General features: G+C 46.4%; 1 protein-coding gene across 1 annotated transcript in view; it reads right to left on the bottom strand.

The window, feature by feature from the left end:
* Positions 1-1,330: 1,330 nt before the first annotated feature.
* The window catches only part of RASA2 (RAS p21 protein activator 2), a 619,199-nt gene continuing 601,969 nt past the window's right edge, over positions 1,331-18,560 (bottom strand). The window contains exon 24 of the mRNA XM_086943698.1: positions 1,331-2,798. Within this exon, the coding sequence (XP_086799824.1) occupies positions 2,768-2,798 (31 nt within the window). The 3' untranslated portion in view covers positions 1,331-2,767. The remainder of the gene's footprint in view (positions 2,799-18,560) is intronic.

Genomic DNA, 18,560 nt, shown 5'->3' with positions numbered 1-18,560 from the left:
AACCAAATCGAGACTGATATGCTTATGGTCTCACATATTCCATTCTAGGATCAATAGGACAAAGAAAACACAAATGGTGCCATATTCACAATGCCTCATTCTTGTGAATCTTTCTGCTCAAATCTAGAGCACTTTGTGTTCTCGATCTAGTGAATTATCTATGGTTATAACTAATACACAGGAAACAACAGCAAGGCATAAATCATACATGCAGGTCCGCAGTGTGTAATATGATGTTTATTACCAGTGTTGCGAGCTCCTGTACCATGCTTACACTCCACATTCAACAATGGTAATAAATAGCATATTACAAGCTGCACATCCGCATATTTACTATATATGACAAATTAATAATAGGTATTCAAATGTCCAAGTTAATTAAGTGAAACAACTATACAGAGGTGGTGAGCATCTGGGAACCCTAACTGGTTTGATAAGGACACTTTTACATATCATAAAAAGTGGGGTGAGAACTCAATTGATTGAGAAAGGCTAACAGAGTGGGGAATAATGATACAAACAACCAGGTTAATATCCCTTAAGATCTATGTAAAGGACAAAAACAGCAATATTGGATAACGCTAGTATGACATCCTGATTTCTTTCACATGTTTACAAAAGTGGATGTGCCTAGATTCACAATACTTGGATATTAAGTCATCTTGCTGTGGTGGTGTGTGGGTTTCTTGCTCACCCGGTTTATAAATTGCTATACTAGCCTTTCAACTTCGGACCATTAATTTTACTTTATTAATCCCAGAGTCTTGAAAGTAGGCAATCTTGTTAGATGCTGCTTACAAGATCCACATTAGAGGCCTCCTGGCTTACTTAGAACAATGGATGGCTGTGAATAACATTATCTCAATATGCCAAACCAGCTTTTAGCTAAAGAAGGAGCATAATGTTTGGGCACTGATAGCTGTCAACAATGCCCTGGCAAAAAAAGCACGTCTCTTGAGTGCTCATTTGCCGGTTTGTACACTATATGATTGTACGGGGAGTGGAAGATTGTGGGAGAAATTGGCCAGTATGGTCATTCTTTCTGGCCTCGCATGTAGATCCACTTCCTCCATTTAAATATCTAGCTGAGTGGGAATCCAAACTGGCAATGTCCCCTTTCTAGAAGGCCTATTTTGGTGGTTATGGAATGCTTTGCTAAAGTGGGCTAGAGATACCAAACAGACCCCAACTGAAAAATAACTAACATTAAAAAAATTACTAACGCATGCGAGTAATATAAAGCAAAAGAAAAATGCAAAAAGCTTAAGCTGAGAGAAATAGTCCATTAAACCATGCAGTGCAAACCGTGGGACACTGGATTGAAAGCTGGTTTTAAAATAGAGAGAAACTTTACTGACAACCCAGTGAAGCCATGAACAAGTTACCATTTTACCAAGGACAGACAATAAAAAAGGAATGAGTGGTATTTCATAAGCACAGATGCAATTATATCCATTTTGAAACACAGTCTATAGTACCTCAATGGCTAATACTGAAGAAGAGAAGAGTTACTCTTGCAATTTCAAACGGGCCGCTGGCTTCTAAAGCACATTTACACAGATTGTCTTCTGCTTAAACCTTGCCTCCTTGATATAAGGTACAAGAGTTTAATATTCTATAGTCAGTGTGCCAGTATAAACTTACTTTGGTTTTACTAGCAACAAACATATATCAACAAAATAATCTTTCACTAAAGCATTTTTCATAACATAACATTAAAAACGATCATTAAACTGATCATAAAGAAGAGAAAAACTAGATACGAAGTATCTAAAAATATAACCCAGGTCCGCCCAGATTACTAAAGTGCTCCAAGTGGTTATTTTGGGCATCTTCATGAATCATAATTCAAAGAGCTGCAAGGTTGGCTTGGTCATTGTCCAATAATGCATATGTTAAAAATATAACGCATTGGAAAAACATGGATGTTGGCAAACATTTCATGCATATTCTCTCATTGTTTAGATAATGGGCAATTGTTATTATTAACATAAAACAACTACCAACCTGCTTGCTCTAATAGTACTGGCAAAGAAATGTGTACCTGACATTTAAAAAGGAGGCGCAACCACCCTTCATTGCTATATACATTCTTACCACAAATGTAAACTCAATGCACAACGCAGAACACAAAAATCCCTGATGTGCTCCATTTCAGTCAATGTTCAATAGTTCCAACAAGTAAACTAATTTTGCTTTACACTGACCAGGCGCAAACGTTCCAACGCGGAGATGTTGCTAAGGAATTTTCTCCGACTCATTTGAGTGAGTGAAGTTCACAGTCTTGAAAATGGAACAGCCATGTAAATGTTTGGAACACAAATGACCAAATCCAAGGAGAAGAGAGCCAGGATGACTTGTGCCAAGGTATGTACAACGGATTGCAGATCAAAAGATAATATATCAAAATGAAGAATAGTCAAATTCCATTTCCTTTTGTTGCTCTGATGTAGCAAGAAGATTTAAGTCTTTCTTCCAAAATAGTCTCTTTGAAAATTGTCATTTTAATTACAATCAGATAAAGAAAATGAAAATGCACAGCTTTCTTTGACAAGCACTAAACGAAGGTCTTCAGTACCACTTGAATGTGGGGACAAGCATGGGTGAGATTCCTTTTTAAAATGTTCTTCCTTCCATTTTAGAATATTTAATCGATTTGGTCTATAATTATTTTTCACACAAAATGCATCTCACTTTTCAAAGTGTTGCAGAGTATTTTTTATGCGGAGAAGCAAGCCAGTCTTGTATGATCTTTTCTGTATTCCTGTTAAGACACCTTCCCAGCGATTGGGTTGGCTCTAAAAATGAGAAGAGTCACAGAAAGCATATGTTAATAATGGGGGGATTACATGCATTTTGTCATGAACACAATATATTGTGTAAAATAAATTACTATATATTATTTATTATTACAACTGCTGGTTCAAAAAGTTGTGAAGTGGAATAAATTAGGCGAAATGAGATGCAACTGCTATACTGAAATTTGCAATAGATAATCTCTCTGGACTGATTGACAAACAATTTAAGTACATTCTGTTCAGTATGTATACTTACAACACACATTGAAATTATCAATACTTCAAATTCACCTAAAAAGAGTGAAGCATGAGCATAATGTTGTAGTATTCCCACACTATGCTTATCTTCTTAACCTTAAGCTTGTACAATACGTGCAATGAGTATAATAAACAATGTTTGGGGGTGTAAAACTAAAGAATTTTATTTTAGTGTACAAATATTCATTTTACATTAATTACACACTTTTATTTTCCTTCCTACGTGCAACATGAAAATGCTGTTTGTATAACTTAATGGCATCTCAATTTGTGTGCAACAGAGACAGGGATATAGCTATAGCAAGTGCATGCCCAAACCTTTGTGAATACCTTAAGAGGTACTACACTGCGGGTATGCATACAGTTTCTCTTTTACACACGCAGCTTCACTTTTGTCTTGACACCATAACCTTAGAGGAAACAAGATATCCCAACGCACAATTGATGTCTTTGATGATTGCGCACCAGGGTTTGTGCCAGCACAGACAGTTAATAGTGTGTCTGAAACTCAGAGCTCTCATAATGTCCAGACAAAAAGTAACGTACTTCCATTAATATACAGCCATATTGTGAAAGAATATTTCTGCAGAGAGTTACATTCCCTGTTGCGTGTGAAAATCTGACTAAACCTATGGCAAAAGAACAATGGAGAGTATTAAAACTAACTCCCTGGCAACTACACTGCAGGGTTTACAAGAGGCCAAAAGCAGCATATAACCTACTCTTCTGGTAAAACTGATTTAAAAAATGTGGCTTTCTAAGGCACCAGCGTGAAGGCACTGGCAGAATTTAGCTCAAGTGACTTCTAAGCATTTAAAGAGAAGACCGTATTTAAATCAGAAATGTGACAGTATCTCTGAACTAGGAAAACAAATATAAATGCCATCAAAATAATGTTTTGACAATAGAACTTGCACCTGCTTTATTGATGAAAGCTGGCTCCGCACCTACAAAAAACATTATTTTCCCTTTGGTGCTGTGGCACTTTAAAAATCATGCATTTTCAGTCTGGAACTTTCAAAAGTAAATCTGGTGCTTCTTTAAACAATGGCAGCTGTCGATAATTTAATCTGTGCCACATGAACGTCAACATATATAGCATTAAAGTACTAGATTTCAGCATGTGTTGCCCTTATCCTTTTAATCTGTTCTGAAGGTTGACATACTGGTTTGCTTTGAACTTTCTGACCGTTTCAGAGCCAGTGGACTTGAAGAACAGTTTGCTGTTAGACCCTGAACATGTGAATGTTTTTGTTTGTATTTGTGCTCTCAAGGATGATGGAAGGTGAAATTTGTCACCAAAGCTTTATTACCATTACCATTTTCTGAGGCATTTGAGGTTGTGTTCAATTCAGGTGAAGTTAGATTTATTGTAAGGTGCCTATGGTGACACAACTACTGACAAACAACGCAGTTCTATATATTGACAGCCTTCACTGTTGCTCCGGTAAAATTTGTAGCCTCAAATTTAGGGAATAGTCCCATAGTTTTAATGAGTTATTGTGAGGATTTGAGTGTATTATATGGCATGCCTGTGCAGCCTCACCATTTAAATTCTTTAATTTAAAGAGTTTTGTATAGCGCGAACGTGACCCTTGGGTATCAGAGCGCTTCACATTACATGAGGTAGGTTATCAATACATCTTGTATAATAGAACGTTTCACAATGATATGAGGTAGGCAAGTATACATCCATAAATGTTAACATAAATATATACAGACATATGAGGTAAGTTTAGGATACAGCTTGGTATCAAGGAATACTGGGATTTCCAGTACCAAATAGTTCTGGAGTGTATTTTGCCTAGGCAATCTCCCTTCCTAAATCAGACGTGGTATCGTACGTATGTACGTCAGTGGTTCTCTCCGGTATCGCTGCTGACTTTTCTTTACTTACATTGCTGTTCTGTTTGGTAACATCTATGTCACGGTGCTTAGTGATGAACTGTCATGTCTATAGAAGGGACTTACTCATTAGGAATATCTTAGCTTCCCTCTTAAATGATGCCATGTTTGGAATTTTCCTAATGTTTGGAGGGAGTGAGTTTCAGATTCTGGGGGCTGCTCCTGAGAAAGCTCTATCATATGTTTTCTTCTTCCGGAAGATGGGTGGTCTCAGCAACAGCTCCTTGGCACTCCTGCTTCCTCCTGTTTACTCAATTGTCTGTGCCAGATATCTCGGTGCATTGTAGTGGAGCGCTTTGTGGGTAATACATGCCATTTTTAGTTGGATCCTGGCTTCATAAGCTAGCCATTTTAAAGCTTTCAGGTGTGGAGATATATGGTCGAATTTTCTCGATATGGAGATGAGTCTTGCAGCTGCACTGAGGCATGCTTTTAGTGGTGCTGTGGGAATTTTTGGTAGCCCTGCTAAGGTTGTACATCCATATTCAATCCTCGAGATAACCAAGGATTGGACTGGCAGTTTGAGATCCGCCGTAGAAATTAATGGTTTCAATTTTGTAATCTAGTTCAAATGAAAACGGGCACTTTTTGTCATTGTTTTGATGTGGTCTAGGTTCTCATCCAGCGAGAATCCTAGTGATTTCGCTGAGTCCACTAGAGTTGGGGTGACATTTAATCCTATGATCAGTTTGGTCCATTCCTTCACTTCTGTGTGGTTCTTTGGTGGTGAGATTAATAGGAATTCTGTTTTTTGTGCATTTAGCTTCAGCGGATTGCGAGTTAACCATTGTAATGACACTTTTTAATGCCTCATTCATTAACTTGATGTCTTCCAGAGACGTGATCCTGATGTATATCTGCGTGTCGTCTGCGTACATGTGATAGGAAATCTTCGAGTTTCAGTGAATTTCTGTAAAAGGTTCAACATACAAGTTGAATAGTGATGGAAATAGCGTAGATCCTTGGGGGACTCCAATTGAGCGAGGGCGTGATGGTGATAGTGTCTGGTTGACCAGGAATCTTTGCGTTCTATTTTGAAGGAAGGATTCAAACCATTTCAGTACGTTTCCAGACATTCCCATCCTGTCATGAAGCCTGGTTAGTAGTTTTTCATGATTTACCATGTCAAATACAGAAGACAGGTCAAGAAGGACTAGTAGACATGTTCGATTATGGTCTAGGGCCTGTAATGAGTCATCGATAATATGTAGTATCGCTGTTTCCGTGCTGTGTCCTGTTCTGAATCCCTGGCAATCGTCCAGTAGCGTGATATTGGCAATGTGATGGCTCAGTTGATTTTGCACGTATTTCTCAATTAATTTGGCAAGTAATGAAATATTGGTCACTGGGTGAAAGTTATTAGGATCTGTAGGTTTTTTGATGATGGGGACAACTAGCCCTGTTTTTAGGCAATCTGGAAGGATCCCTTGGGATAGAGAGGCATTTATTATTTTTGTCCATATTGGAATGACAATATGGCTGATTTCTTTCATATATTTTGAGGGGAGTGGGTTGTTATAGTGGTTATTAGGTTTGATATCCAAGCGCGTTTTGGCGATGGTATTTTGGTCATATAGTTTGAAGGTATCCCATTGAGCCTTGTTTTTTGTCTTATTATGGCCGATATTCTAGGTGATATTTATCAGTGAGAGTGGTTGGATGGGAAGGTTGTCTGCTGCTCTCCTGAGCTCAATTTCTAGCGTGTTGGCCTGGTCGGTTAAGAATGTTGAGAATTCCTCAAAACACAGCCGCGTTTTTTGTAGTTTCATGGGCAGATTTGGCCAGCTTATTGGATTGTTGTTTTAAGATCTTGAATAGTTTCCGTGGTCTGTTTTTGGTGTTATCCAGTTCTGATCTAATAAATTCCTTTTTGGAATTGAGGATCTTTTTGTTGTATTCGTTTCTGATTTTGAGGGATTTCAGTTTGGGGGATGATGGGTGTTGTCTCCATTTTCTTTCAGCAACTCTTAGTTTCCGCCTATCTTCATTCATTCAGTGTCCCATTAAACCATGGATTTTTCATCTTTTCTGTGACTCTTTTCAGTTTTAGTGGCATGGTTGCATTGACTATATTCGTTACTGATGTAGTTTAGTGATCAGTTAGATCATTCACATTCTGTAGGTTGTTAGGTGGATTTAGGTCCTTCTCACATCTTTCTACTAAAAGTTCAATGTTCGAGTATTTAGTATCCAGAGTCCACTTTTTGAGTTTGATAGGTTGTGAGGTCTTGTTCTTTTTCACGTTGGATATCAGAAAGGTTATGGCATGGTGATCCGACCAGTCGCACGGAACAATTGAGTGGATTGAAATATCTTAATTTCTCGATATTATCCAGTCTAACGTAGCTCCTTTTGAGTGTGTTGGCTGTGTGCAGGCTTGGGTGAGGTTTAGTTCAGATAAAAAGTCTTTGAGAGTGTTGACCTGTTTGTCATTATTGACGTCCCAGTGTAAATTAAAATCACCTAGGAATATGTTATTAGAGTGAGTGTTATAGTTAGCTGTTATGATCTCCATTAATTGGTCTATGAAAGTAGCATTGTTTCCTGGTTGGTGGTAGAGAGCATGAAGGTTGCACCTTTGATTGTCTGCTGATCTTATATTAGGACCTAGATATTCACAGAATTCGAGTGGATCGGATTGTATTTGGCTGACCTCTATGTCCAATCATGGATGCAGGCTATACCACCTCCTGTCTTTTTTGGTCTATCCAATCTCACAATGTTGTAATGAGGGGGCACTAGAAGATCCATAAATGGGGACGAGGATTCCAAAGGCCATGTTTCAGTTAGGATTGTCAGGTCAATTTCCTGGCTAATGATTAGGGCAGCGGTGTATGATGTATGTTTTGCTGCGGACCGACAGTTAATCAGTAGGCATTTCACAGGTTTCCCTGAGCTACTAGGGTTCGGCTTTTGCGAGTTCGTGGTTAGCTGGACCTGATGTAAGTTGTTAAGGTTGGGTTTCCTTTCATTATGTCTGGATGTTCTATTAGCGTTGATTGGTACTGTTCTTATTTCCTCCCCTCTACTACAATCCGTAGGCTCATATGCCCTGAGTAAGGCTAGGGTTTCATCTTCCGACAAGTAATTACGATTCCTGTCAGGTCTCTTATGCCTATTTGATAATGGCATGGCCATCTCACTGCTCTTTCTTTGTGAGTTATGTACTAGTTCTTGGATGTGCTTGATTTTGGAGTGAGTGTTTACGGTGTTTTCAAGTATCTTTTTCATCGCTTGTAGTGCGCTTCCTATGTCCTGTGACATATGGCCTATTTGTGTTTGTAGCTCTTTGATTTCTCTCTGCACCTGGGATGGCGTATTATGAGTGTATATCCGATCCTTTCGTAATTTACGGTTTGTGTTCTAGTGTTTTAGATCTGTTTTACTTCCATCATTCCTTTTCTTCTTGTCACTGGTTTGTTGACTGCTCCACCTCAATTTGTGATGTGGGCTGCGTTATCTAGGTCTTGTGATCTTAAATCCACGTTTGGGGGAACTACATTTCGTACAACTCTAGGTGCCATTGGTGCTGTATAGGGTATGGAAGGGGTGATATCTTCCACAACAGATATTTCCAGGTTCTCATTGAGTGGCCTACTCGTAGGAGATGTCCCCTCATGGGGGAGAGGCGTTGATTCTTCCCTCTGAAACAGCTCCGGGTCGGTATTCGCATATCGTGTAGACATTTCTGTTCTCTCTGTATCCTTCCCATTCAATGTGCCTTCTGCACCAGTTGTGTCTCCTTGTCGCGTTGAATGTTGTGATTCCTGAGGGACTCTAGTTGGTGTGATGCCTGTGGAGGTATTGTTAGTGCTGTATAGGGTGTCTACTTGTGGAGTCCGGTGATGTTGAGATCTTGATTTCTCTACACATTCTTTTAAGGTTAAGAACATGTCGAATTTTTCTAATTCGTTGTTGGCTGCTTGTATAAGCACTATTCCGTGCTTGTAAAGCACAAATTACTTAACTTCGGTAACAATATATCTGTAAGAAACATTAGTTCATGTTCGATTCCTTACCTTAAAATATCCCCAGGCGTCAGGCTGGATCCGGAAAGTTTTCGTCAGCAGTACCCTTGCGTGTCGGTAGGCGTTGTCTGCGGCTCCGCGTCAGTCGTGATCGCCAGGATGACGTCGGAGTACTTAGACGCCGCCCTCGCGCGCTGACGTCCGTTCTGTACATAGCTTTCCGCGCCAGGAACGGAGAGCCATGATAGAAACCGACACTGATGCCATAAAACTAGGGCCCTGAAAGGGATGTCCTTAACCCTAGATATCGGTCCACAGAACGGGGAGGATTGGTGGGGCGGTAAGGAATCTAACACTAACTACTGTTTCTTACAGATATATCGTTGCCGAAGGTAAGTAATTCGTGCATCTAAAAGAAACAGGTTAGTGTTAGATTCCTTACCTTAGAATAGATACCCTAGCAATACCAACCCTGGTGGTGGGTCTGCGGACCAAGATCTCACCAGAAAGTCCTGGAGAACGGAACGGCCGAAAAAGCCATCTCTCTGGACTTGGCTGTCCAGGCAGTACTGCCTAGCAAACGTGTGCAGCGAGGCCCACGTAGCTGCCTGAGAGAAGTCCTGCAAGGGGACTCCCTGCCCCAGGGCAGTAGTAGCCGTCGTGGCTCGAGTGGAATGGGAGCGCAGCCCCACAGGAGGATTCTTTTTCACCAACGAATAGCAAACCTTGATGCACAAGACGACCCACCGAGAGATGGTCCGCCTGTGCACCGCCCGTCCCTTCTTAGCGCCCACGTAACCAACAAAGAGCTGGTCGTCCACCCGGAACTGGCGTGAGCCGTCTAGATAGAAGGAGAGCGCACGTTTTGGGTCCAGACGGTGGAGCCTCTCTTCCTCCTTCGAGGGATGCGGAGGCGGAAAGAAGGTGGGCAAGGTGATGGACTGCCCGATATGAAAGGCTGTAACCACCTTGGGTAGGAAAGAAGGACGAGTCCTCAGAATAACCTTGTCCGGATGGACAGAGAGGAAAGGAGGTTTCGAAGATAGAGCCTGGAGCTCACTCACTCTCCTGGCAGATGAAATGGCAACCAGGAATGCAGTTTTAAGAGTCGGAAGAGGACAGTTATGAAGTGGATCAAAGGGAGCGCACATCAGATAAGTGAGTATAAGGTTCAAGTCCCACTGAGGCATCACGAAGGGTAAAGGAGGAAACGTGTGTGATGCCTTTCAAGAATCTTTTTACAACAGGGGACTTGAAAAGAGAAGGCTGATCAGGAAGCCTTAAGAAGGCTGAAATGGCCGGGAGGTAGCCTTTGATAGTGCCCAGAGCAGAGCCCTGCTGGGCAAGAGAAAGAAGGAAGAAGAGAACCTCTGAAAGGGGGGCGGAGAGTGGATCCACAGCCTTTGCTGTGAACCAAGCTACAAACTTGTTCCAACTGCAGGCGTATACCGATTTTGTGGAGAGACGCCTGGCTGCCAGAATCACATCATAGACTTCGGGAGTAAAAACAAATAGCCTCAACTGCCTCTGGTCAATCTCCACGAATGTAGGTGGAGACTGGACAGGTTCGGGTGGAGGACTGTCCCTTGCTGCTGCGACAGAAGGTCCTCCTGAAGAGGCAGATGAATCGGGGGATCGACTGACATGCTGAGTAGCTCGGGATACCAGTATCTTCGTGCCCAATCCGGAGCCATCAGGATGACTTGGGCCCAGTCATGCCTGATCTTCTTCAGCACTCTGGGCAGGAGTGGTATTGGCGGAAAGGCGTACTACAGACCGCAGCTCCACTCGCGACTAAAAGCGCCTCCGGGCGAGTGCCGTCTTGGAAATTCCAACGTGCAGAACTGAGGACATTGCGCGTTCACTTCTGTGGCGAATAGATCTAACCCACTGCAGAAAGAGGCCTTGCCCAACTTCCGAGTTCAGACTTCATTCGTGATCCATCATGCACCGACGGCTCAGTCTGCCCTGGCGTTCAGGCAACCTGCCAGGTTTTGCACCACCAGGGAGATGCCCTGGCGTTCCAGTCATGTCCAGAGGCGCAGAGCCTCCTGACAAAGGGTCCGCGACCCCACCCCGCCCTGTTTGTTGCAGTAACACATGGCGGTGGTGTTGTCCGTGAACACCTGCACTACACTTCCCCGGATAGAGGGAAGGAATGCCTTCAATGCAAGCCGGATCGCCCGCAGCTCCAGAAAGTTGATATGTAGCCGGTACTCCGCCGGAGACCAGAGGCCTCTGATCTCCGCTTCTCCCATGTGGCCCCCCATCCCAGGAGGCACGCATCCGTCACTACTACATGCTCCGGTTGGGGTAGGGAGAGGGATCTGCGGTCGACCCAATCACGGTCCGTGAGCCACCACTGCAGCTGTCTCGCAGTGCCCTCCGAGATCAGGACGTGATCGGACAGGTTGACCTGATGCTGTGTCCACTGAAACTCTAGGTTCCACTGCAGAGCCCGAATCCGCCACCTGGCGTGATGCACCAGTAGGATGAAGGAGGCCATCAGCCCCAGGAGCCGCAGCGTCAACCTGACCGAGACCCTGGATAAAGGCTGAAAGATCAGAATCAGAGCCTGAATATCCCGAACTCGCTGCTCGGGGGATAAACCCGAAACTGCGCCGAGTCCAGAACCGCTCCGATGAAGAGGAGCTTCTGAGAGGGGCACCGGTGTGACTTCGGCACGTTGATGGAGAACCCCAGCAGGTGCAGGAGGTTGGCCGTAGTCTGGAGGTGGGAGACTACTGTATGGGGTGAGCTCGCCTTCAACAACCAGTCGTCGAGATAGGGGGAAAACTGAAACCCCTGATCTGTGCAGATGAGCTGCGACCACCACCATCACTTTCGTGAACACCCGAGGGGCACTGGTGAGGCTGAAGGGGAGCACAGTAAACTGAAAGTGCTTGTGGCCTACCGTGAACCGCAGGTAGCGCCGGTGGGCCGGCAGGACGGGGATGTGGAAATAAGCGTTCTGCAAGTCCAACACTACCATCCAGTCTCCAGGGTCTAGGGCAGCTAAGACCTGAGCTAGTGTCAGCATCTTGAATTCTCCTTCCGGAGGAAGCCGTTGACATTCCAGAGGTCCAAGATAGGGAGTAGGCCTCCTTCGCCCTTCTTGGGAACCAGAAAGTAGTGGGAATAACAACCACACCCTACTTCTGGCTCAGGAACGCGCTAGACGACCCCCTTGGTCAAAACTTCCTCTTGCAGAAGTTGCACGTGATCCCCCGACATGCAGTGGTATTGCGGTGGTATTGCGGTGGCATGGCTGGAGGTGTCGCCTTGAAGGGGAGGGAGTAGCCCCTTCGGACGATTTGCAGCACCCACCTGTCCGACGTGATGGTACGCCAGTGGAGGAGGTGATGGCGAACCTTGCCCCCCACTGGTGTCGAATGGGCCTGAAATGCCGGACTAGGAAGGCTTAGAGGCAGATGCTGTGAGGGCGGATGTGGACTGACCCTGCCGTTGCCCCCTGGTGTAACCACGTCCGTGACGCGTTGAGACTGGTTCTGCGGATTGTGGCTGGCTGGAAGTGTGGGGGCGCCCCTTCCTTGGCCACGAAAGGGGCGAAAAGCGGAAGTTTGCTGGCGCTGGCCGAGGCCCAAGGACTTGGCCGTACCCCTGGAGTCCTTAACACCTTGGCTGCTATGGGTTTTCCCGCTGGGTGCTACGATATCCAGATCCCCATTATTCATGACAAAGCCAGCTCGTCATAAGCACAGGGCAGGTAACACCCATGACGAGCTGGCTTTGTCATCAGCACTGAAGGGGTTAAAAGGCTCTAGCGCACTATCCACTTTGTCGCCAAAGAGGCGACGGCCATCGAAGGGCATATCCACGAGCGTGGTCTGGACATCCCCCAAGAAGTTGGCAGACGGCAGCCAGGCGTGGCGACGAACCGCCACCATCGTGGAAATAGCTCTGCCCAGCGAGTTTGTGGTGTCTAGTCCACATCTAATCAAGTACCTTGCTGCATCAAGCCGCTCCGCCAGGCCATCGGAGAGCTGTGTCCGGGCCTCCTCCGGACACTGTGGAGGCACCTCCGCAACCCTATCCCACAGAGTGGGTGTAACGGCCCAAAAGCAGGTGGGGTTGACAAACCGCAGCCCCAAACTCAGAGAGGAGAATAGTTTCTTCCCAAACTGACCATACCTTTTGGATTCCCGATCCGGAGAAGCGGTCGGGAATGCGGTCTGGGAAGTAGAGGCCTGAGTCACCAGGCTCTGGGGGGTGGGGTGAACGGACAGAAAGCAGGGGTCGCACGGAGCCGGGTGGTGGCGACAGGGCCACTTCTGATCCACAGGGAGGCCTGTAGAGGGCTTGGACCAGGTGCCCATCAGAACGTCGGTGAGGGCTTCTTTAAACGGCAGTAGAGGCTCCGAGGAGCTTGCCTGTGGTTTGAGCCTCTCAGTGAGGAGGTTAGTCCTCACGGCCGCGACAGGGAGCTCAATAGCCAAGGCCTTGGCTGCCCTGTTCAACACCACGCTATAAGTAGCCCCCTCCTCCGAAGCCACTGAGAGAGGAGAGATGAATCCAGTGTCCGGCAAAGTGTCCAGACCTCAGGCCTCCCCCAGCTCATCTGCCCAGTCCTGGCTCAACTGAGACTGCTGTGCCAGAAGGTCCTCCGACCCCTCCTAGTCCTCCTCGTCATCCATCTCCTGGTAACCAGGCAAAAGTGATGGAGCCGGGTCGTAGGTGAATTGTTCACCCATCGGTGTCTGAGACGGCGCGAGCGGCGCCGATCCGGCGTTGCACCCGGACCGGGGCTGAAACCGGGGAAGGTGTCGTCCGAAGATGGCACTGGGAGCAACACCCTTGGGGTCGGCGCCAGCGGAGGAGTCGTGAGGTTGACTGGCAACGACCCAGATCCAGGCCTGGATCCTGTAGGGCCCTGCGGCATCCGGGTCCGCTAGGGTTCCCAGTCGGACCCGCGGGGCCTGAAGGCCCCTTGGCAGGTTCCAACCACGAGGAAAGCACTTATCTCCTCCGGCCTCTGGAGCTGGACGCGGTGCCTGCGGCTCCGGAAGAGCCGCCCGGGCGGTGTTACCCAAACCCCCGGCCGCGTCGGCGAGCGTCGCAGGGAGTCGGAAGAATGATGACGCCTCTTCGACTTCTTTTTCGAATGCCTCGACTTACCGGAGGACTTGGAGCTCGACGAGTGGTGGTGACTCGACGAGCGGCGATGACTGCGGCCCCGCGACCGGTCCCTCGACTTCCTCTTCGACCGGGACTTCGAGCGGTGCGGGGCCGAATGCCGGAGCAGCTTACGGGACCGCACCTGTCTAGCCTTCGAGGTCAAGGCCCGGCAGTCGGGGCACGACTTGGCATCGTGGTCGGCCCGAGGCAGTAAAGGCACCGATGATGGGGGTCGGTCACTGACATCAGGCGGTGATAGGCGTCGCAAGGTTTAAAACCATGCATCCCTAACGGCACCGCGAGTCGAAATCGACTCGAAAAGTGATCAAAAGAGATCAAAAAAATTTGTCAAAAAATGACTAGAGTACTGCTCTTCCGGGATCTGCGATTGCGGGCGTGAAAAAAGAATTGAAGTCAGCGCGCGAGGGCGGCGGCAAAGTACTCAGACGACGTCATCCCGGCGATCACGACGCCAAGGACGGACGAAGAGCCACAGACGACGCCTACCAATGCGCAAGGGTACTGCCGACGAAAACTTTCCGGATCCAGACGGACGCCTGGGGATATTCTAAGGTAAGGAATCTAACACTAACCGGTTTCTTTTAGATTAGTTATGCATAGGTCCGCTCTGAATCTTGGGGATGATATGATTGTAAGTTTGGTGCCATGTGGGATATTGCTTATAGTTTTTATGTTGAACATTTTTTAAATGGCCGTTCTCCTAGTGAAGAATATCAGGTCATTCACGATAATGCCTTTGTCTAGGTTATAGGAGGGGTCAGAGATCAGCGTGTCCCAGTTTTTCTCATTATATTGTGCTTGAATTTTTTGGCTGCATTCTTTGATAGTTTGGTTGGGTAATTTATGGCATGTGCGTTTATGCCAACTGACTCCAAATAGTTGTCGGCCATATTACTGATTGACGTAACTTACTATGGTGGTGCCCTCTCTTATATTACTATCTGTCTCCGGCTGTTAACAGGGCTAATGATATTCTTATGGTGTCTCTCCTCTCCTTTGTTGCCACTTGTCTAGTTTAATGATTGAAGTGTTCCCTTATATTTGTTTAATTCTGTAATATTTAGATTAAGGCGTATTGTCAGCATAACGTTCAGATTACTTTCCCAATCTTTCCTGTTTAAAAAGTCATTTCAACATACAATTCAGCATATTTTCTCATATCTTTCCTGTTAAAAAAGTCATTCCTGGAGTCATTTCAAGATGGCAGACGTCTTGGTTGCCAAGTATTGACTAGTCCTCTTTTACTTGCCTTTTCTTGAACTACCATTTTGTGTATAAAGTCTTAGAGATGAGCCATCTTCCACTCAAGATGGCCGGGGCCCCAATGTAGTAGAGCTCCCAGACCACATGTGCAGCCAGAAAACAGAAAGTGAAGAGGTAACTGGCGTGGTCAATCAAGGTCTGCCTATGCTTGTGATCTACTTATTTTGTTTCTGGAGGTCTGCTGCGGCCGCCATTTTAAGGTCAGGCAGGCCGGGCCCCGACTCCCCAGTTTTATCTGTCCGGTAAAGATTATGACTCTACACCACTTCTCTAGCTTCATTGGAGGCATGAAAAGCCCCTTTCAGCAGCAGGAGGTCGATGTGGCCCGTGCGGGGAGGTAGCGTTTACTGTGAGTTAATATTGTACTGACCCATGATGCTCCGCGCCCCCGGCAAATCATCAGTGCATCACGCTCCCGATCCCAGGGGGGCCCAGGGATCTCACGCAGCTGTTCGGTGACAGACCGCCCCGCCTGCGGCTCCGACCATCTGTGCTCCACACCTCCCCCGATGATCCTGGGCGTCTGGAGCAGCGCAGCTCATGGGGGCCAAAACAGCATTCACGCGACGGTCCGGTGATGCCAATCCGCCTAGCCTCTGCACCTCGCTCACGCACAGTCCGACCATGCGATACACTCCGCCCAGCCTCCGCACCCCACTCAACGATCAGCAATCAGCCCAGACTATGGGTGCAGGCACAGCGCAGTCCATGTGGGTGCCGACAGCCCGGGGGCAATGCGGGCAGAGGGTCAGGAACCTCACCTCTGTCCAGCGTCCCCTGATGAAACTCGATGCGACGATGACATGCGGCCAGAGAAATACACTTGCAAAAACTGTCTTGGGTACAGTCAGGCTCGTTTGTACAACCATAAGCTGGGGGGAGGGGGACGTGGGGTGGGCAATGGGGTCGATTTAGACAGTTACCTGGCCACCAAAGCGTTTTCCAGTCCAATTCAAAACTTTACAGCACAAGCGCCATAGACATCAATGGAGTTGTCTCGAAGCTGCAGATGCAGGAAATGAAGATGCTTAAGAATGCTTTGGGTGCTGTGCTGTCATCGGGGTGCCTGTGCACATATTCCTTGGCCCACGGGTCAAGTCGGGTGGTTTTGCCCACAGTGGTAGGGGTGTCTTGAAGTCTTTTTTTAGAACGTAGAAGGCCAGCTGTGGCTGGGCTACTGGTCTCCTTGTACAGAGGTCCCAGCTATGTCCTTTGGTGGGGCTGGTGTCCCTCTTGGGCGACTAATCTGGACTCAGACGGCACTGCCAGGTCCAACTGACTCGGTGCAACTTTGGGGCATCGAGGATTGGTCTCTAGGAATGCCCAGCTGCAACCAGTAGGGAATTTTCTGTGGTGGCTACCAACTTGCTGATGTGGGCTACTTCAGCTGTGCTTACCCTGGTGTCGGTTTCCAGGGGGTCAGTCCCCTGTAACTTCGAGTCAATCCACTGGTCTGGGGCAAAACGTTTCCCAGAGCCCGGAGCCACAGGCGGAGTCCTAAATTTGCTAGCCCCAGGTGCAGGCCAGCAGACGGTCATATCTTTCTTTGTGCAGTCGAGGGGGCAACCCTTCTTCGATCCTGGTTCCAGTTTTAACATGATCTGAGGTGCAGGGTGCTAGGGGCACCGTAGGGCACCATATCTATTTCCAGAAAGTGCCCCGAAAAGATGATGCTGTCACATGCCAATGGGCTATCAGGTCACCTCCGACTAGGTGAAAACTTTCCAGCAATGTGTAGCACCTATCAATCCCAGAGTACACTATTCTGTCCCTCTCAGGATGCTAGGATTATTCTTTGAATGCCAGGAGCTTGGAAGCCCACCCTAGAGGAATGGCTACCCGTGGGCTACAGGTCCATGGGAAAACCGGTTTGGCTCTGGTCATCCCTCTCTGTCTCCAGCCTGTCTACCTTAACAAAGGCAGCCCCTCAGGAGTCTGAATGACATTTACCGACCAAAGACAATTTTGCCTTAGTAGCTTGCCTTTTGGGACTAACACCCTGAGTGGCTTCTGCGAAAGGGGAGGTAACAACTCACCCTGTATACCAGCTGCTATTGTTCCTAAGCCTGAGAGTCATTAAACCACTCCCTGGCGGGCATAATGCTGTCTGCTGGCCAGTGCCCTTGTGAGGCTAAGGATAACGGAGTGGCAACTTTTTAAAAGTTGCATTTTCTTTAATAGTGACATTAAATTTGACCTGGGCATCAAGTCGGGTTTAAGGTGACAATTAATGTTATACCTTACAGTACCCAGTTAGGAAGTCCCATTCAGAAGTATGCTGGGCTGAGGGGTCATCCGGTAACCCTGTGTTAGCAAATGGGGGTACTAGATGTTCCACAGCAAAACGACAATTTGGAAGTGTTGCTGTTGAGACATACATAAAATTCCATGTCCTACTCAATAATATACAGCTCCCTGCCTTAGTGCTCTATAGGCGTTCCTAACTTACGTTTATTGCAAAGGAAGGTGGGGGGGTTGCCGTTAGTTTAAATGGAAAAGTGTTACCACTGCTTTTCCAGTCTGCAGCGGCAGGCTAGGAGCCATTTTGTAACTTGTCACACACAGGATGGCACAAACAGTGCTGCAGCCCTGGGTGGGGACACTGCCTTACATGCCCTAGGTACCATATGCTACGGACTTATAAGTAAATCAGTTTTGCCAATTGGGGAGAGACAATTCGACATATACTTTGTAATTGGGTTAGAACACTGGTACTAAAGTCTGATTAGTAGGCCACAGTGTACTCTGAGAATTGATAAACCAGCAGCATCAGTCCAAAAATGTGGGGGCAAACTCGCAAAAAGAGGAATTTCCTTCCAGTTATTTAACTGAACCTTGCAATATTCCTCAGTGCCATACTCCGCATGGTTAAAGGCTCTGTCCAGCTATCTCTGAGAAAACGTCTGCTGAGCCAGACCTTGTCCACAACCAGGACAAGCACAGTCTGTAGGACTAAGTTGAAGGTTAATCTTCCTGGCACAAGGTACTGTGACATCATCTGCGACGCCATGAAGAGTGTATTGGGAGGTTATGATTATGTTCCTTATCATAATATGCACATTATCTAGGTGTCAGGTTTTAGTCTGGGATTGTAACCTTAATGTCTCTTCCGGTTAAACTTGGAGTAGAATATTGTGAAGGAGCAATAACCACTTTTTTGATTTGTAAACATTTAAACTGTTTAACTAATGTGCTCCAAATTATGAAGAAG

Source organism: Lissotriton vulgaris, chromosome 11 (assembly GCF_964263255.1).
Source record: "Lissotriton vulgaris chromosome 11, aLisVul1.2, whole genome shotgun sequence".
In the NCBI taxonomy this organism is placed as follows: domain Eukaryota; kingdom Metazoa; phylum Chordata; class Amphibia; order Caudata; family Salamandridae; genus Lissotriton; species Lissotriton vulgaris.
Note: the sequence above shows the minus strand (reverse complement) of the source record. Positions and strands in the feature narration are given on the sequence as shown.